The sequence below is a fragment of the Frieseomelitta varia genome, unplaced genomic scaffold (genome assembly GCF_011392965.1).
Source record: "Frieseomelitta varia isolate USP_RPSP 00005682 unplaced genomic scaffold, Fvar_1.2 scaffold_331, whole genome shotgun sequence".
Taxonomy (NCBI): domain Eukaryota; kingdom Metazoa; phylum Arthropoda; class Insecta; order Hymenoptera; family Apidae; genus Frieseomelitta; species Frieseomelitta varia.
The window spans coordinates 645,352-666,878 of NW_025110070.1; the positions used below are offsets into that span (position 1 = coordinate 645,352).

Sequence of the window (21,527 nt, forward strand, 5' to 3'; positions counted from 1 at the left end):
TTGACACTGATGGAAATTTTATAAACATATTTTAATAACACTGTACTTTTAAAGATTTAAATAATTTTTCGTAAAATATATAAATGACAGCTTATATACATTATCATAAAGTTTCTGTATTCTTTTGACTTTGATGTCTTTGATGGAAATTTTATAAAAGTATTTCAATAACACTGTATTTTTAAAGATTTAAATAATTTTTCGTAAAATATATAAATGAAAGCTTATACACATTGTATTATCATAAAGTTTCTCTATTCTTTTGACTTTGATGTCTATGATGGAAATTTTATAAACGTATTTCAATAACACTGCATTTTTAAAGATTTAAATAATTTTTCGTAAAATATATAAATGACAGCTTATATACATTATCATAAAGTTTCTCTATTCTTTTGACTTTGATGTCTCTGATGGAAATTTTATAAACATATTTCAATAACACTGTACTTTTAAAGATTTAAATAATTTTTCGTAAAATATATAAATGACAGCTTATATACATTATCATAAAGTTTCTCTGTTCTTTGGACACTGATGTCTCTGATAGAAATTTTATGTTTTAATCATCTAGTAGTTCTAGTGTCAATTACCCAATTACCGTACCGTTATGGTATTTCGTATCCAACTATCCCGATGGAGTGTGAAAAATCGCAGAAGAAATATCACAGAACCAAGCGGACGGAAAATTCTGTGAGAAAAATGAACACATCCCGTTCTCATAAAGTGTGCACATGTCAGTGTGAAAGGAGAAGCTACAAGAGAGAGAGAGAGAGAGAGAGAGAGAGACAATGGCAAGAATACATTTTTTATCCGTCAGCGCCGATACGCGTAATCGGGTGCTCGTTCGTGGAAGAACGGAATGGAAAGTCCATAGCAGTTAAAAGACGGAGAAACGTGATCGTTGGGACATGGACGTATGCAATGTTATCTATTAACCTTGCGAAAAGCGTGCACGATACTGCATGTGTAGACTTCGGCTCGGTAGTGGTATTCCCCAGGCTGTTTCTTATCGTCGAAAAATTATTGAACTCTGAAATATTCCGTACGCCATGAAAGGCGGCAACGAGCGGAGAATTCGTATTTATCTGCGGGGACAGATCGGACGGGTGAGCCGCCAGATATACGTGAAACGTGACTTTTCCCTATCGTGGCCACGTTACGCGGAAAAACATTGTTCGATCGCTCGTTTATCGGGTGACCGTCGGCACGGATAAATCGTTCCCTCATTAATCGCTTGCCCTCGTTAAACTCCCAAGTAAATGACCATTCCCTCTCGTCAGCAGCTGGAGCACATATCTGCAGAAAAATCGGCTCTTTCGTTTTCTTCTTTCGGTTGTTCGCGGTTCGCGTTGGTCCTTGATGAGAGATCAAGCTCCAGCTGATCCGTCTATTTACTGCTCAGACGCCCCGGCTTCGGCAATTATCTAACGCGCCGTTTACGTAACAATGCTTGTGCAACAATGGACAAGGAGGATCTCGCAAAGTTCGCAACGTATCGGGAAGATACCGATATACAGATATATTCCTCGGTTACTGGATTTGTATCGAGTGCAGACGTACTTGGCAATTTTCATTGATTATCTCCGAAGGCTTTAGACTTAGCTGCATAATTTTGGGTGTTTCTCGTCGAAAAATTTTCACTTCTCTGTCTGTGAAATTTTCAACTGTACGTTATATGCGCAACGCATCCTTGGAATTAACTCACACGTTTCACACGTTTTGTGTGCAATTTATGAGCGAATCGAGTAACATCGACAACTTAATTAAGTAACATTTAACACTGATCGATACTTTGCAAGTAAATTCGGAGAATCAGGTTGATATTATCTATTGCTGCACAGTATCACAGGTAACGAAGTTCTCAAAATCTGATTTCCACCAATTACACAGGTCAAATGTTTTCAAAGTGACGATCTTTCGAGTACAGTTGTTAAAAAAAAAAAGTGTCACAGTTATTACACCTGTCAGCTCAATATACAGGGTGGGTCACCACATCTAGATTGCCACCTAGACCTACGTCATTATTATTATTTCGCGTAGGGAAAAATGTTTCAAATAAAGTTGAGTGGTTTCGAGAGGGGCACATTTTGATGACACTAGTTTTCTTGTAGGTGGACATATCAACATTTTTCTAAATGGAATCACACATTTTCTTTTTGCATCAGTTGATGCACCTTGATATTCTTTACAAAAACGAATACGTTAAGAAATGTTTAATTATTATTAGTTATTAGTTAGCTATTTATGTTAAAAAATCATCAGTTTAGGAGATATTTTGATTTTAATGTTGTTGGGAAATAAGCCTGAGAAGTAAGACTTACAGTGGCTAATATGAAAGATCGTATCATCACTGAGTGTAATAAAAATAACACCAGCTACGTTACACAATGATTCGATTCAGAAAATGTCGTGACGTAAATGGTCGTCACATTGAACCTTTTCTGTAAATAAAATCATTACAACATTAACAAAGGGGATCATGACTTCCTGACAACATTAAAATTAAAATATCTCTTAAACTAATTTTTTGAAATATCTCCTAAACTTTAACATAAACAGGTTGATACTCTTTTGTAAAGAATATCAAGGTGCATCAACTGATGCAATAAAAAATAAATGATTCCATTTAAAAAAACGTTGATGTGTCCACCTACAAGAAAACTAGCATCATCGAAACGTGCTCCTCTCGAAACCACTCAACTCTATCTGAAACATTTTTCGCTACATGTGATAATAATGACGTAAATCCAGATGACAATATGTGACCCACCTAGAAATAATTCCTTTGCCCTACTTTTTACTTTACTGTTATCATCATTTGTGATTCGTTATAATAATAACAGTTGGGAGAGAGATCTCCCGAAAGATTCACCCGGAGACATTTCATCGATCACCAAATTTCAGTATCGTTGCCGGAATACTTGAGCACTCTGGCGGGTTCGATGTCCGTGGCTCTGGGCCTAGGGCTTTTCGCCACGGTCGTAACGGGAATCGAGATCGTCACGTTCATATCGAAGTTCACGTGCGGTGGCTCAGGGCTGGATACCGTTTCCGGATAATTGATCCTTTCCTTCAACAACTCCTCCTGCAGCTCCTCCGACGGTGTTCTGCAGATCTTCGACGATTTCTCCCCGTTGCTGGAGAACTTTTTGATGAACATGATCGGACTGTTCGCCATACGATAACTCTCGCTCCGTTTCACTTTACGCTCCGCTCTGTCGTTAACCTTGAACGACTCGGACTTTTTCGTATGGCCGTTATCGGGACACGTCTCGCTAAAACCCGAATCAACGATCGTGCCTCTGTCGTTCAATCCAGATTCGTCGGCATCGCTCTCTCTAACACCTATCTCCTCGTCACACCGGGGATCTAGCTTCGTGATTTTCCTACAGAAGTTAGGCGTGTCCAAGTCGGACACCAGCAACTTTCTACTCGACTTCGGAGTGTTAACGCTTGGTCTCGAGCCATTCGAGCAGAGAGCCGATCTCTCGAAGTCGAGACGCAAATTCGTGGCATTGAGATCCACGGCGGACGCTTGGCCCGCTCTGCTCGAAACTCGATTCTGAGTCGGATTATCGTTAGCGAGACACGGCGGGTGATTCTCGTCGCGATCAGTTGCATCAGCAGCGGACCTAGCTGTTTTGCTAGAGGAGAATTTAGACTTACTAGGGTCCGACAGCTTGTTACTCGGTGCCAGTGCTATCGTCCCGCAGGCCGTTCGACAGGTGCTTCTAGCCGAAAACAATGGGCTTCCGTCGTTGATGGTCAGAGGTGCGTTCAGCCTGTTAGGCTGATCGTTCGTCGCGAGTGTACATTGTGCCTCTAATCTACCGGCGCAGCCAGTGCAGTCGCGTTCGACAGTGCTCGTGCCAGAAGCCGCCTTACCTTCGTCCTCCTGCACGTTGACGTAAGCTCCGCGCACGTGTCGATGGGCAGTTGGACTGGTCGGACCAACCACGGTCGTCGGGGTTCGCACGTAATCCGGGCTGACGGCGCGGTCGGGACTTCTCGCCGCTCTGATGATCACTTTGCCCAATTGAGGCGAGGTAGGTGGCGTAGATCTGCTCGGCCCGTCCACCGTGTCGTTGGTCTTTGTCACTGCCCGCACGTTCGGTGTCGCGCGGTGCAACAGGGGTGACGGGCTTGGCGACGCTCCCTCCCTTACGAATGGACCTAATGGATTTTAACGCAGATGAGAAAGCGGTTTAACTGAATACAGCTTAGATTGTAGAATTGGGTAGCAATAGCATATGTATATTAGAGAGATTAATAAATAATTAACGAATAAGAGAATTTAATGACGCAAAAGGATGTGTATTTTCACTTGAGACTTCAATGCTTATTGAGAATATTGAATATATTACATGAAATATAATATGAAATATAGAATATATAAATATATAATAGAAATATAGAATATAGAATATATAAGTATATAATAGAAATATAGAATATAGAATATATAAGTATATAATAGAAATATAGAATATAGAATATATAAATATATAATAGAAATATAGAATATGGAATATATAAATATATATAGAAATATAGATTGTAGAATATAGAAATATAGAAATATAGAATATAGAATATAGAAATATAGAATATAGAAATATAGAATATAGAAATATAGAAACATAGAATATAGAAATATAGAAATATAGAAATATAAAATATAGCAATATAGCAATATAGAAATATAGAATATAGAATATAGAATATAGAATATAAAAATATAGAAATATAGAAATATAGAATACAGAATATAGAAATATAGAATATAGAATATAGAATATAGAATATATAAATATAGAATATATAAATATATATGACTAATATGGAATATAGAATATATATATGACTTTATACTAGTTGAATATATTTGAAAATATAGTTGAAAGAAGAAATACATAAAACTGTACAAAATCTATCTATAAAGTTCGAAGATTGATAAAATTGACAGAGAAAATTCTAGCTTCCGTTGAGAAGTACAGAAGAATATCGTACAATATCACTGAATATAAGCATCGCGTCATCCATTGATCTTGATAATAATAAAACCAACGAAACACACCTGGATTGAACGTGGTGTGAGCGCCCTTCCTCCTCTTCAAGCTGTCCGACGAATAAACGACCTTGCCCTCCGAGTCCAACGTGACCCTCGCGCCCTGTCTCTTCCTCTCCAAAGACGAGTCAGGCTTCTTCGGTAGTTCGCTCAGGCTAACGTACTCGGCGTCCTTCTTAAAAATGTCCGAGTTGGCGTAGGTGACCGGCGACCGGACCGGAGTGGCGCCAGCCGAGCAAGATGGTGAATCTTGACGTTTGTCGTTGTTGTTTCTCACGTCGGCTATGGTGACATAGTCGCCGGAGTCTGCTGCGTTCCCTTGCTCGGTTCCCTGAACGGTGCTCTTCAGTATCTGCTTCCTGCCAGGAAGAACACCACGAAGTTTGCCAAGAACGCCGCTCAGCGGGCTGATCTTGACCGCCTGACTTTGCCCGATTGCGGGCTTCTCGTTCGTGGACGAAGGTAACACCTGAATCGTGGCGTATAGGTTCTTGTCCTGCCCGTTAATCACCTCCATCTTGGATGTGCCAACCGTGGCGGACATGAGAACCGATCCGCCCGTTTGAAGATCGGCCTTCCTGCTCTCGGTCTTCTTGCTCGTCTGATCCGAATCTCTCGTCGCGTGCTCGTCGTCGGATCCTGGTGGCGTAATCACGCACATGGACGGTATACGGCTGGTGTTGATCGCCGTCTTCGAGCGGATCCTCTCGATCCTCTCGCAGCCCTCGAGGTCGCTCGATTCCGAGTACTCGAACTCCGAGCACGATCTTCCGGTGCAGGCTGGACTCGAGGCTGACTCCACGGGCGACGACGAGGTGTTGTGACCGCTGTCTGGCGACTCGCCGCCGTTCTGGTTTGGCCCGTGAACCTGTCGACGATGAAAATGAAAGACCCCGGTCAATGAAATGAGCGAATTTCTGAGAGAGAATCAGAAATGACGAGAAGAAGACAAAGAGAAGATAGAAAGTTGAGAATGCGTTTAATAAATTTGGGTTGTTACAAGACGAGGTATTGGTGAGATGTTTAAAAATTTATTAATCACGTACGATTTCGCAGGCGAAAACGAATTAATTTAAGTTTAAGTACACCCACTTCGTATTACATGTACATTAATTTGTTATTGAGCCGGATTATTATTCTTTTAAATCTCTCGCAATGTGGAAATGTACGTTTTTACACCACTACTCCGTTTGGTTATCGTCACTTAAAAACACATACAAACATATACAAACATACATTGCACGTGTTTACCTTGTAGACAATCACTCTCAATCATCTCAACTTACTATACCAATTTTTCCATCCGTTAGTGAGTCGCAGCTTCTAATTTAGAAAAAAAAAAGAAAGAAAACAAACATATTGCTCCGAAGTTACACATACTTGAGAAAAAAAATTACAAGAGATCGAGTAAATTATGGAATAAATGCTGTCAGTGGTACGTGTCATAAGTTCTAACGGGTTAATCCTCGTCCAGCGGAAGCCGAATCGGTTGAATATTTCATTTCAAGAGAGTAAAACGAACAGCCGATTGGAAGCTTTTATCTTATCTTTTTCTCTATATCTTTAAATAATAATTAATTATTATTCTTTAAATAATAATTAATTCGACAATATAACAGCGCGTGTTATGTTACAATTTTCGCGCAAAGTATTTTTAAATAATAATCAATTCGACAATATAATAATTTAAATAATAATTAATTCGACAATATAACAGCGCGTGTTATATTGCAATTTTTGTGCAAAGTATTTTTTGGTAAAAGAAATTTTTCACCAAGGTGAAAAAATATGAATTTGCATCTACAATTATAACATCTACGTGTACATCTACATGTACTAAATTCAATCCAGCCTTCGCCGTTCGAAGATTGATATTTAAGAAAAAAAAAAAAAAAAAAAAAAAAAAAAAATGACAAGATTGCAAGAAAGCAGAAATTCCTTCCATACCATGGCAACAACGGTTAGGCTAGATTTTCTTTCTGGCGGCGGCGGTGCCATTAAAGCGGTGCACACGGTGCCCGCGGAGCTCGTCGTTGTCGACGTCGAACCTCTACCAAAGAGCTCGTATTCGTTCTCGACAACCGGTGAGGTAGGATCGGAGCTGATATCGTTCGATTTCATCAATGGACACTGCGGCACTGGATCCTCCTCCCGTAAAGTTTTTAGGCCAGAGTCCACGTGAAAGGAGGTGTAATAGCCCTCCGTATCGCAGGAATACACGGACGATGTTTCACCGTCGTCCGAGAAAGGTATCACGGCAATATCTTGTATAATGTCTGGAGTTAATGTACCCTCCGACGTTACCGAGGATGACGTCGACGTATCTCGTCCCTTGAATCGTCTCACGTGGCTCAAAGATGTCGACGAGGTTCCAATCGAGGCGGTTGTCGTCGATCTAGACACACGATAACAGTCTAACGTTAATCTATATTCATATATTGCGTACTAATATTTAGATTTATATTAGATCTAAATGAAACATCAGTTTTGGACCAATAAACTGAATTAATTGAAGGATATCAAACTTCTGTCAACTGGATATCCATGGTGTTTGAACGTGAACTTAACAATAAACTTATTATATAGGGTGGCCACTGAAACACTGAATGGTTTTTTTTTTGTTTCTGACACATAATATGAAAAAAGATATAATTAATGGATTTTTTTTTCAGTACTGTGCGTGAAAAAAGTAATAAAATATTATATGTGAAGAATATTTATATAAGAATAAAAAATGTATTTTGATGAAATTTGACTATAAGTAATAAGGTATATCTATATCCAATAAAAATTACTAAATTAATCCTATGATGCACCATCATGATGCGACAATCCACCGGTTGTCGAGAGGATTTTGAATTTAATTGTACGTCAAAAGTAATAAACATTTATATTCTAATACTGTACTACAATTTATATTCTAATAGTGTATAAATTAATCTAGTAATTGCATAAAGATGCACCTTATTATTTATAGTCAAATTTCATTAAAATATATTTCTTTAATATTTTTCACATATAATATATTATTATTTTTTTCACGTAATAGTGAAAAAAACCATTGATTATATTTCCAAATAAAATAAAAAAAACATGTGTTTTAGATCATCAGTGACCATCCTATGTATGTGTATGAACTACTTGTTAACTTTTTGCGCTAAAATAACGTGCAACGCACGTCGAGAATTTTTTGTCCCAAAATTGTAATACTTCCTCAGTTTTAAGTATATTTAAGTAAAACAAACTAGGCAAAATATAATAATAAATAATACAATATAATATAATAACATAATAATAAATTTATTACTTCTCAATAATTTCTATCGAGTGATGTCATTACCGACGAGTTCAAAAGAAAAAGAAAACGACGAATTATTGTATACGGTTTGGTCACTCGTTATGGTCCGCAATCGGTTGCCAACACAAGTGGTTAATACGTGAAACCTTATATATTAGTCTATTTATTTAAAAAAAAAAAAATCATTAGTTTAGGAGACATTTTAATTTTAATTTTGTAAGATTATCGTAACGAAAGACAAAGACAGTATAAATATAAGAATACTAACCTTTTCCTTCCATGTCTTTCATACGATAATTTTACAAAATTAAAATTAAAATATTTCCTAACGATTTTTTAACATACAAATAGCTTAATACTTTTTTTTTTGTAAAGAATATCAACTGACGCAACAAAAAAAAATACATAATTCCATTTAAAGAAACATTGATGACCTTCATATGTCCTCTACACGTCCACCTACAAGAAAACTAGTACCATCAAAAATCTCTCGAAATCATTCAACCTCATCTGAAACATTTTTCGCCACGCGAAATAATAACAATGACGTAAATCTAGATGGCAATATCTAATGATCCATCTCCTCTACACAAGCTTCGTATCCGTATACAAAAAATTCTCAAGGCGTTAATTTCCCCCTTCTCTTTTTCTCTTCCTCAGTGAAGAAATCATCGTGATCTCGAAAAACGAGTAACAGTGTCGTACCTTGGCTGATGCGTGGTGGTAGTGGTCTCGCTTCCGATACTCGCCCTTCCGCTTTCAGAGGATGCACTCCAGTTTCCAGAGCTGGAATGAGGCGGCTCGTCGCGGCTGCTCCCCTTTCGTCTTTCTCTCCTTTGGGCCGCGCTTTCGCGCAATTTCACGCTCTGTTGTTGCCTGTCGGCGTTCGGCACTGACACCGGTATGCTCGAGGTGCTCTTGCCGCTCGAGCTCGACGAGCTCGGCTTCCTTTCGTGCGACTTGTCCTTTCTGCGCCTGGTTATTACCATTTCGTAAATATTTGTTTCCTCGGCTGATCTCGACTGACCTTCATCCTGCTCTGACCTCTCTGCGCCCGACGCTGCGCTCGCCTCCTGTTGCTCCTGCTGCTGCTGCTGCTGACTGGATTTCGGGCTGATCAATTTCAGTCTGGACATACCCCACGCCTTCAACGTATTGAAGTGAGATTTCTTTTCCGTCGGCGAGTCTTTCTTCGACGAGCCTAATATATCCGTGCTGGCCGATCGATGAGCCCTCGACGTGATATTCGACATCGTCTCGTCCGCCTCTTCCCCGGTCGTTTCTCTGCAAAGCAAAGATCGGAAATATTTCCCCGATTGTCGCACTCTCGAAACCGACGCGTGCAATTTCTATCATTCGCGCTAGGCGTTGAGACAGATTTCAAGGTAAGGGATTTCCTATAAAATCTTATTAACATTAAAACTATCGAAATGGTCGTAAATTTTTTTAGACCATTTTTTTATATTACAGATACAAAACAGTGTATTTAAAAATAAAGAAGGTTTAAATAATTTTTTATAAAATACATACGAATAAAAGTTTGTATTTTCTATGTTTATTCTATTGTATTTTTATTTTTTTTCACTTTGATATCTCTGATGAAATCGTCGATCCCACCAATCCCGTATAATTTTTATCATTCGCGCTAGGCATTGAGATAGATTACAAAGTAAGAGATTTCCTATAAAATTTTATTAACATTAAAACCACCGAAATGGTCAAATTTTTTTAGATATATTACAGATATAAAACTGTATTTTTAAAAATTTAAATGATTTTTTATAAAACACACGAATAAAAATTTATGTATTCTATTGTATTTTTATTTCCTTTCACTTTGATATCTCTGATGAAATCGCGTATAATTTCCATCATTCGCGATAGACGTTGAGACAGGTTTCAAGGTAAGAGATTTCCTATAAAATTTTATTAACATTCAAACTACCGAAATGGTCAAATTTTTTTAGATATATTACAGATATAAAACTGTATTTTTAAAAATTTATAATTTATAAATATAAATTTTTTTAGATATATTACAGATGCAAAACGGTGTATTTTTAAAAATTTAAATAATTTTTTATAAAACACACGAATAAAAGTTTGTGTACTCTATTGTATTTCTATTTTTTTTCATTTTGATATCTCTGATGAAATCGCGTATAATTTCCATCATTCGTGATAGACGTTGAGACAGGTTTCAAGGTAAGAGATTTCCTGTAAAATTTTATTAACATTAAAACTACCGAAATGGTCATAAATTTTTTTAGATATATTACAGATGCAAAACAGTGTATTTTTAAAAATTTAAACGATTGTTTATATAACACACGAATAAAAATTTACTCTATTGTATTTCTATTTTTTTCATTTTAATATCTCTGATGAAAACGTCGATCCCCCAGTCGCATATAATTATTATCATTCGCGCTAGGCGTGGAGACAGGTTTTAAGGCAAGGAATTTCCTATAAAATTCCTATAAGATTGGCGTAAGTACAAAACTGAGAGTTCATTCTAAAAATAGCAAAGTCTTAGGAATATACTAATAGGAATACTAACCCTTAGGAAAAATATTCATGCACTGTACTGATTCTTGCGCAATCTTTATCAAAAACTTACTTCAACAATAATAAATTTTATAATTATATATAACACGGTGAGTGTTTAGAGCTACAAAATTATTATCAAGCCTGTCTAATTATTATTATTATTGAAAAGACACGCACATTCCCGTCAAAATTGATATACTGATTTCTGTTTGTTTGGACAGAAGCATAATTATAAATATAAATCTATTTATCTTAATCATCGTTTAAACTATGATGATTTATATATAGAATATTTTGATATTCCAGTGTTAATAGATATTTTCATTTATTTATTTATATTAATATTTTTGTTAACAAAAGTAGCTGGAATCAAAGTATATATTTTTTTAAGGCTTCAAAAGTTTGAACTTTCAGCCTTGAAGCTTCGAAGATTCGAGCTCTGCGTGTCACTAGACTTGGCAAAAAGGAAGAAGAAAAAAGGGAAAAAGAAATACGTTCCTACTTCAATCTATCGAAGATTCAAATTCGTAAGTACATTTTAGATATCTAGAGATGGTACGCGTGTGAACTCACCCTCCGATAGCTTGTCGAATTTCCTTTTGATCGGTACCGGCGATGGTGTTCCGTCTTTTCCCTCGGGGTCGTCGAGGCCTCGATCGTCGTTTCACCGCTGTCTCTTGGCTCTCCGGACCAGACAGCAGAGATCTCCTTCTCATCGACATTCTTTCGAATCCTCTGCCACTGACGTCCACCGCCACGATCTCTGCCGGGAATCTAAGACGCATCAACGATAATTTGAAAATCGACGTCGACGATGAACGATTACAATGGTTAAACACGAAAATAACGTATTCGTAACACTAAAGTTTGAAGATCGACCACTGTTTTGAAATTTGTATCTTCGACAAGTAGAATTTTTGACGCGAATACCAACTTCGAGACACGATCTTCCAACGTTGCGTGTATATGCAGCCATCAGAAATAAAATCATCGTTATGGCATTTACGTACCCAGATTTCGAACTTACTTTCATTCTAACATTAAACTAATATATAGGATGGCCATTGAAAAACTGAAGTTTGAAAGATTTATAGAAATTCTGAGAAAAATCCATTAATTATATTTCCAAATAAAATAATAAATAAATAATATAAAATAATGAAATATAAATAAAAAATTGAAAGAACGTATGTTTGTAAAAGTTATTTTTGTTTTATATCATTCAGTCTTTCAGTGATCCTGTGACCCATTCTAATACCAATTCGTCCTATTGATCCAGCTTTCAACTATGCAAATAAAAAAAGAAAAAAAATTCAAACATAAACTGCGCCTATAATAACTTTTTTTAGAATAACGCTCTTCACCAGGCTTGAACCTAGTTAACCTATCGTTTGATTCTTCAGACGAGAAATAAAATTAGAAACTAGAGATTCAGAGAGTTCCAAACTGAAGTGATTCGAACTTCGTGTGTACTTCCTTCGTCGTTCGCGAAACTGTGCGAGATTTACACTTGGCTGAATCGACAAAGCTGGTACCCATTATCTTTACGGTGGCATAAATTTCCTGCTTACTTGAGAGCGATTGCTTGGACCTGTTCCTCGGGGCTGGGCAGCTTGTGATCGACGGCATCGTCGGTCGTTGTATCCCCGAGGATCCTGGACATGCAATCCGGTGGTACGGTAACGTCCCCGAGCGCCTCTGTGGATGTCCATCTTCGTAGATCCTCGATAGCTGCCGGCTGTAACGACGAATTCGCAACAAACGTGTTAAAAACGAAAATCAGCTTTCGATTTTCTAACCGACGAAAGAAACAAAAAAAAAAAAAAAAAAGAAACAAAACGAACGAATTACAACAACGCGAGCTACCAACCACTAACAGCGTCGCTTCTGTTTCTAAGAAACTTGATGCCTCGCGGCGAAAACGCGACCGACGTGTTTTACGCGCTACGGCGCTGCGTGGGCACCAAGCATTGTCGGATGTCACCTCGTGACCAAGCGGCTTTCACGCACGGAATACGGAACGGATTGTGTTTCAGTCTGGCCCTTTTCTACCACGGGATGTTGCACGGTACTTGCCTGCAAACCAGGTGAAAATCTATCGAGCCAACTTTTTGCCAGCTCTCGATCCTCGCGACACCGGCCTCTCGTGGCTTACCAACGAAACCCTCGTGCAATCGTTTTCGAATCATTTTCCCGTACGTCCGTCAAATATCGATTTCCCGAAAAAAATTGGCGGATCGTTGTATGAATATGAATATGAGCGTTAATATAGGAAATAAGTTAATATAGTTAATATGTTACGGTAATATGTAAGTTAATACGGTTACGGTAATATAGTTTATAACGTATATGAACAAAATTTTTGGCATAAATTCGACACGCCGAAAACAAATAGCTGCTATTTTCATAATTTATAATAATTGTATAATAATTTAACTTATTTTTCATAATAATAGAAATGAAAATGTTGGATCGTTGTATGAATATAGAGCGTTAATATAGGTAATAAGTTAATATAGTTAATATGTAAGTTAATACAGTTACGGTAATATAGTTTATAACGTATATGAACAAAATTTTTGGCATAAATTCGACACGCCGAAAACAAATAGCTGCTATTTTCATAATTTATAATAATTGTATAATAATTTAACTTATTTTTCATAATAATAGAAATGAAAATGTTGGATCGTTGTATGAATATAGAGCGTTAATATAGGTAATAAGTTAATATAGTTAATATGTAAGTTAATACAGTTACGGTAATATAGTTTATAACGTATATGAACAAAATTTTTGGCATAAATTCGACACGCCGAAAACAAATAGCTGCTATTTTCATAATTTATAATAATTATACAACAATTTAACTTATTTTTCATAATAACAGAAATGAAAATGTTGGATCGTTGTATGAATATAGAGTGTCCTGTGTAATTGGGATAATTTATAGTTGAAAAAGAAATTTTCAATCGGGTAAATGTTACTTCCGTAATACCGTCGTTTCTTTCGCAAGTTCAACTTCTTCTCGAAGTATTTATATAGATTTGTAGACTTGCTGCTTTGAAATTTCGTCTGAGGGAGCCTTAACCAGTTGCGCTGGCAACTGATTGCGGACCATAACGAGTGGCCAAACATCGTACACAATAATTCGTCGCTTTCTTTTTCAACTCGTCGGTGTGATGTCACTGGACGATCGAACAATTTTTAATTTCTAGCAATTTCGAAAGATGTAAACAAAAAACGTAGTTAATATTTTAATATAGTTTATAACGTATATAAACGTGTATACGTTAATATAAGTAATAAGTTAATATAGTTAATATGTTACGGTAATATGTAAGTTAATATAGTTTACGGTAATATAGTTTATAACGTATATGAACAAAATTTTTTGGCATAAATTCGACACACCGAAAACAAATAGCTGCTACTTTCACAATTTATAATAATTATATAATAATTTATGGTAACTTATTTTTCATAATAACAGAAATGAAAATGTTGGATCGTCAATCCCTAGAGCAGTAACGGCGAACCTGTTTGAGAAGTAGGTCAAATTTTGTTCATTATTTTTTTTAGTACTAGCTTGTAGATCACTAAGTCAGTGGCGTCACTTGGAAAAGGGGAGGGGAGGATAGTTAAAAACTACTTTTCTTTGGTTCTCACTTTTATAATCCTCTAAAAAGTTTACGTTTCCTTTTTGTTTTACAACTTTTACTTTTGCAAGTAAAGAGCAAAAAACAAATGTCGACGTCAAAGAATTGATATAAAAGGGGTAACATCATACCTAGTCATCCCTGTACTATACATTAGATATATATACTTTATTTCTTAATACTTTTTATCGTCTGTTCTCTCTTTTATTATATAAAAAACTAGCAAAACTACCCATTCTGAGAATGGAATCTAGTGTGTCTTTTAGTGTTTATTACATCTGTTTAATCGTAAGCGCTATATAAAATATTTTGGACGCAACTAAGTCGTATAACATTTAAGACTTAAAATACTTATATGTATATATAACCGTAATAAGTCGTAAATCCTTCATAAAACACAATTATGCATTTATTTTGATCTCTAACCGAACACTTGTAATTTTCTTAATATTTTTTGGAAAGAGCAGTTCGGAAAATAATTAAAATTCTTTTATATATATGATGATAAGTCTATAAAAATCAACGCGTACGTCATTTAAAAAGCCTGCGTGAGCCAGTGTCTGATAGGTTCGCCATAATTGCCCTAGAGAAATATTGTTGAATTTTCTTTGCCTTTTGTCGCAACTAATCCTGTTTGGCTGTAATAGTCAATGTAAAAGAAAAAATTACGTAAAAGGATGCCATTAAAAAGTTAAATAAGAACTCCCTTTTTTTCTTTTTTAATATTACTTCTTATAGTTCACATGTCAATGAAATATGTACTTTCTTTTTACTCTGCCCTCCAAAGTATTCGTAACTATCCTGCCCCCTTAATCATTTCTATCCAGTGATATCATACCGGGACGAGTTCGAAAGAAGAGGAAAGAGACGAATTATTGCATACGGTTCGGTCACTCGTTATGGTCCGCGAACCAGTTGCCAGCGCATGGGGTTAACGAAGCAGGCAGGCCGCAGGAACCGATTATCGCCGCAGGAGTTGAAGAAAAGACGCGTGAGTACCGGCTGGTTGTGCTGCTCGAGCTGAACCTTCCCTCGAAGGTCGCGTGTATCGAACGTTCGATAAATCTTCTGTCTGTTTTCGAACGACTCGAATGGTTGATAAGGTCGTACCGAGTATCAAGGACTCGTCAAGGACGTCTCCGATCGTCCATTAATTCTTCCATCGCGTCGTTTATCTGTCAGGCGTAACGTCGATAACCGATTCCTCGAACGTGTGAGAGACAGTGAACTTTTTATCGCGTTGTTCGTATCGGAGCCAAGAGAAAGAGAGAGAGAGAGAGAGAGAGAAAGAGAGAAAGAGAGAGCAATCGCCGAAAAGTTGCTTCTTCTCTTCGACTAGCACGCGATAGAGAGCAGTTTCTTTTCTTTTTTTTCTTTTTTATATAACTAACTTTTTGTTTTTTATAACTAACTTTTTTATATAACTAACTTTTTACATAACTAACTTTTTACATAACTACCTTTTTACATAATTAACTTTTTACATAACTAACTTTTTACATAACTAACTTTTTTATATAACTAACTTTTTGTTTTCAAGAAACAAGAGTTCTTAGTAAAGAATTGAGGAGTATAGTTTGCAAGAATTTGCGTTCAACTTCTCGACTCGAGATCTCAAGCATTTTTATTGCTAAAGTGAATTTCACCATACTTGACGCGAGAATTTGTCGCAACAGGAAATTAATTAGCAAAGAATTGAACTTCTTTGGGATCATTTCGACATCGCCATGCATCAAGAGAGTACATGAAAAATCGTTTGAAAATTGTAGAGTGATTATTCCCCAACGTGCAACGTGCAATTGAGTGACGTGATCGAGGAGGCATTTATTACGTGTGAATGTTGCATGTGTGTGTGTGTTTCGTCTAAAAGGAACAGAGGTTGTAAAAGGAACAGTCAGCTTACTTGACTGATCTGCGTACTTACGTACATTGTATCACGATTCAACAAAAGATCAAGTCAGCAGAGTAACGGATCCAGTGTTTCCTACGCGGCTCACGTACTCTATATCTCAGTCTGATTGTATTCCACACGGTGGAATTTAATCCGCGTTTAATTAAAAGAGAGCTAATTCGCATGTGAGTCGAACTTTACTTATTTCAATGATCTTAAAATATGTGTTAATCCTCAGAAATTTCACCAGTGTGTAATATTCTGTCAAAAGGTTAATGAAATCGAATTAATTATATTCTATTATAATTCATACATTTATACGCATTATATTACATAATTTATTATTAATTAATTTATTATTATATATAATTAATAAAATTTATTTATTATACATTAATTCAATTTATATATTATATTTATTATATAATATATTTATAATATTTATATTATTTATTATTATATATAATTATTAAAATTTGTTTATTAATTTGTTTATTATATATAATTATTAAAATTTGTTTATTAATTTAACATATATTGTTTATATATTATATTTATTATATAATATATTTATAATATTTATATTATTTATTATTGTATATAATTATTAAAATTTATTTATTATATATTAATTTAATTTATATTATTTATATGTTATATACATAATTATATATTGTATTTATTATATAATATATTTATAATATTTATATTATTTATTATTGTATATAATTATTAAAATTTGTTTATTGTATAGTAATTTAATTTATATATTATACAATATATAAATAATACTTTTATATTATTATATTTTAATATTTATTATAATATATTTATATTATTTATTATATATTAATTAATTTATTATATATAATTAAATTATATTATATTATAATTTATATAATTATATTATACTTAATTACTGCTGTTAAACAAACGAAGTGGAATTACTTTATAGAAAATTAGAATTTTAATCTAGACTAGAACAGAATGTTTGTTTAGGAATTAATAATATAACTACAGCTTTTGAACAAGTGAAGCTTAGCCACGTTGATTCACGAATTACAAGAATTTGGCCGTACTTTAATTCCACTCTAATTTCTTTTCCACCCTTCAGGAAAATCTTCCACTGGATCGCCTCTGTTTGCCAATCATCTGGAAACGCCCTAACTCGTCCTACGAGCAAGGCGGATACCACGAAATGGTAAGGGAAAACGTAGAAAAACGAGAGGAAGGGGGCGACGTGTCGGTCGGGAGTCTCGCTCGGAAATCCAGCGGCGAGGGTTGATTGACTTTCGATAATGGCCGACTGTTAATGGCTTGTAGCCGTGCGTGCCAGAATGGAGAGCTGTAATACGAGTAGCGGATTTATTGCTCCGGTCCGCGGCACCCAGTGATTTAACCTCCCAGCGTTTGACACGGTGGGCAATGAAACGAATTCCAATTCCATCTTGTAAAATCGACCGGGACCTCGACGGGCACGTGAACGAAAATGCGACGAAGAAACGAAGGAACACGGTCGACGATCCATGAAACGGGAACAGAAGTGGCGGATCGGTATATACACGTGCATGACTGTGTCCAATTTTACTTGCAGCCAGGTGGTACATCTAGGGATAAACCTAAACGATTAGGTTTCGTTCTTTCATCTAGGGACGAGCTGGATCGCGTGTGCAGCATGTACACGCAATAGATAATTTCGTGTGGGATGGTGTTCTTTTTTGATAGACTTTCGAAGACGACTGTTTTAGGTAGAAATCATTAGTTTATATGGGATAATTTTAGTGTTTCGTGTTCAGAGTTGTGGATTATCGATATAATTGTGAAATGGCTTCTTGTAATTTTTGTTGTTCATTTTTTATTTAATTTAGAGCGGAAAGATTATAGGAACAGGTTGAATAATAATACACGGGTTAAATAAAAGTAGTTAGTGTTTCTACAATGAGATTTTATCGATCATGTCATTCTATGTCAATACTTTTGTTCTACATTGTATAAGAAACAATCTCAATGAGCAAAGAAGTTGCGAATAATTACGAAGAATATATTTCGTTAGGTCATTCCAAAAAGAAACAAAATATCACCATACTTCTTTCTCGTTAGAAAACTTACTCCGTTCCTTTTTCAATAGGAACCAAGCATCAAAATTATTATACGCTGTAATTTTCCTCCTGTTAATAACGAGCTAATAACGTTAATTAAGAGACGAACACGATAGTGAATAACAAGAAAAACATGTTCCGTATAATAGTATCCCTAATAAGAGTATATCACAAGGGATCATAGAAGTCGTTGGACAGTGGGTCGTGTGTTATTAAGAGACTAATGCATTAACGAAACGACAATGCGAGGGAACGATACGTATCATTATAGAGCGGTTCATGCTCCCGACAGGGACCACCATGTAGAGATTCAGTGTATCTCCCATGGCTTCCCATGACATCTCCCATTGAACTTGCTTGCGCGAACGTGGCCACAGCAATGGGATTATGTACCGAGCCCTACAGATATGAAACTCGCAACCTAGCTAAATTCAATCCTTTCTTTTTATTATTCTATTTATCTTCTGCTTATGCTCGTGATTCGCCGCTGTCCTTTGCACAGATTATCGCGATATTATTCGAGAAAAAATTCGTCAAGAGTCTGTTTCATTTACGTTATCGTGTAATTGAATAAAATAAAATTGAATGAAATAAAATAAAATTGAATGAAATAAAATAAAATTGAATGAAATAACATAAAATTGAATAAAATAAAATAAAACTGAATGAAAAAAAATAAAATTGAATGAAATAAAATAAAACTGAATGAAATAAAATAAAACTGAATGAAATAAAATAAAATTGAGTGAAATCAAATAAAATTGAATAGAATAAAATAAAATAAAATTGAATGAAATAAAATAATATTGAATAGAATAAAATAAAATAAAATTGAATGAAATAAAATAAAATTGAATAGAATAAAATTATTTATTTGAACATCTGGGCATACATACCGAGCAATGAAAAATGATTATCTAAATAACATACCTCTTTGACTCGATATTATCTTGGAATAACTCTACGTTGGTTTATTTCAACAAACAGACGATTTTTTTTCCTAAATTATTTAATTATATGACTGTCAAATAAAGTAACTTCTTAATTACTTTCTCTTTTATTTTGTGTTTGTTTCATTCAAAGATTTTTAATTCTATTGTATAAATTACAACTTCTGTTTATTTGTTATTTTGATTCAATGAATCAACTCGAATTACTTTTCCTGACAACAAGTTATTTTTCAAAGAAAAATAATGAATTAGTTTATTCTTATTTCAAATAAAAATTTGCCCTGATCCATACTCAATTGCAGAAGATTTTTTCATAGAAAAATCTCATTTCTCAGAAAACCTCGTGTAATTCTAAGTAATGAGGTTCGAACAGATATAAATGGAATATAACAGAATTATAATAATTAAGTCCATCTTTAATTTAGAGTTAAACATAATCCATATTTTCGTAGCACTGCCAATTTTGTTTTCTCGACAGATGAAATTAGGTTACTAAAGATATTAATATCCATGCATAAACTATTAGCGTTTATAATTTACAGCACAACATTCACGTATTTATTTATTTCTTGATTAAATCGACGAGTGCTCTAAACTTTCGAGAGTAGTTAATGCAACATTAAAATCTATCTAAGAAAAAGATATATTATTTCTTTAAAAGATAGATATATATATACACTACTATACTACTATATTACTATATAGTAGATATATTATTTCATAAAAGTTAATGCAACATTAAAATCTATCGAAGAAAAAGATATATTATTTCTTTAAGGAAGAAAAAATTATTATCAAAATGTATTGCTAATTAATTGACAACCATTGGAGAAATTCTATCTAAACTTTCTGTAGTAATAAAAACAAAAAAAAAAAAAAAGAAACGAAACGCTTTATTCGAAGGAATCAGACATTTCGTACGTTACACCCGAACATTTCAGATAAAAATGAAATAATGACGAATCCTGATAAATAAAAAAGAGCCCCCCCCCCCAAAAAAAAAAACAAAAATGAAACATTCACTTTACTCGAAGAAACGAGACATTTCGTACATCACGCTCAAATATTTCAGATAAGAATGAAATAATTATACGTCAGGATAAATCCGCGATTCGACGATCCGTATCTAAATGAAAGCGTTTCTGCATTTTGAAGCGTAATCCCGCACGTGTACAGGGAAGTATAGAGAGAGACCGATAGGAGAATACGCAAGTATACTTACGATCCTGGATTCGATGTCGAGACTTTGGTCGCGCCTTCTCTTGCCAAGGACGGGCGTGCAAAGGAACATATCCATGGAGCTGCCATCCCTTCTCAGGCTATCCAAACTTCTGACAGCGACTATAGCGGCAGCCTCGTATAATTCCCTCAAGGCTTTCGGCCTGGTGTTCGATGTGAACAGCTCCGTCGATGGTTTGTTAACGATGTGAAAATGCTCGGTCCTCGTCGCGAACGTGCATATATCCGATTCCGCTGTAACATCCAATCGCAAGCTTCCTTGAAATATTTGATATCGATGAAAATTTTCGTGACAAAAAGAAAGAAAGAAGAAAAGAGAAAGATTATTCGTCGTGTCATTCACGCACGCAATTATTCCATATTTCTAAAAGGTTTCGTAGGTAACGTTTCAATTTCATTTGTCTACGTTATTTTCGCAGATGGCCGTTCGAAACTCGAGAGTTCGAAACTTTGTAGTCTTCGAAACTTGAGGTGTGCCGATTTTATTTCTCTTTTTACGAACTACAGTTGACGCTTTCGTATAAATATGAGCGTAAAACATAATGACATGAAAGGATATTCAATCCAGATTCTTTCTCGATCCAATTTATCTTTCTTTTTTTTTTTACCGATAATGATGTAAATAATAGACTGAAAAGTCCTTTTTTTTAGTAATTTCCTCAGATTTGGATTTTATATTATTTTATATTATTACAATTTTATAATTTTATAAATTATAAATTTTTATATTTTTATGATTGATTTTATATTATTTTATATTATTACAATTT

At 35.1% G+C, this 21,527-nt stretch overlaps 1 protein-coding gene across 1 annotated transcript in view; it reads right to left on the minus strand.

The window, feature by feature from the left end:
- The window catches only part of LOC122530163 (mucin-5AC), a 42,030-nt gene extending 21,045 nt beyond the window's left edge, over positions 1 to 20,985 (minus strand). The window contains exons 1-7 of the mRNA XM_043656876.1: positions 20,741 to 20,985; positions 12,491 to 12,657; positions 11,493 to 11,693; positions 9,075 to 9,653; positions 7,019 to 7,466; positions 5,081 to 5,939; positions 3,889 to 4,176 (exon numbers count right to left, since the gene is read on the minus strand). Coding sequence (XP_043512811.1) covers positions 3,889 to 4,176; positions 5,081 to 5,939; positions 7,019 to 7,466; positions 9,075 to 9,653; positions 11,493 to 11,693; positions 12,491 to 12,657; positions 20,741 to 20,815 — 2,617 coding nt within the window. The 5' untranslated portion in view covers positions 20,816 to 20,985. The remainder of the gene's footprint in view (positions 1 to 3,888; positions 4,177 to 5,080; positions 5,940 to 7,018; positions 7,467 to 9,074; positions 9,654 to 11,492; positions 11,694 to 12,490; positions 12,658 to 20,740) is intronic.
- Between the last annotated feature and the right edge of the window lie 542 nt (positions 20,986 to 21,527).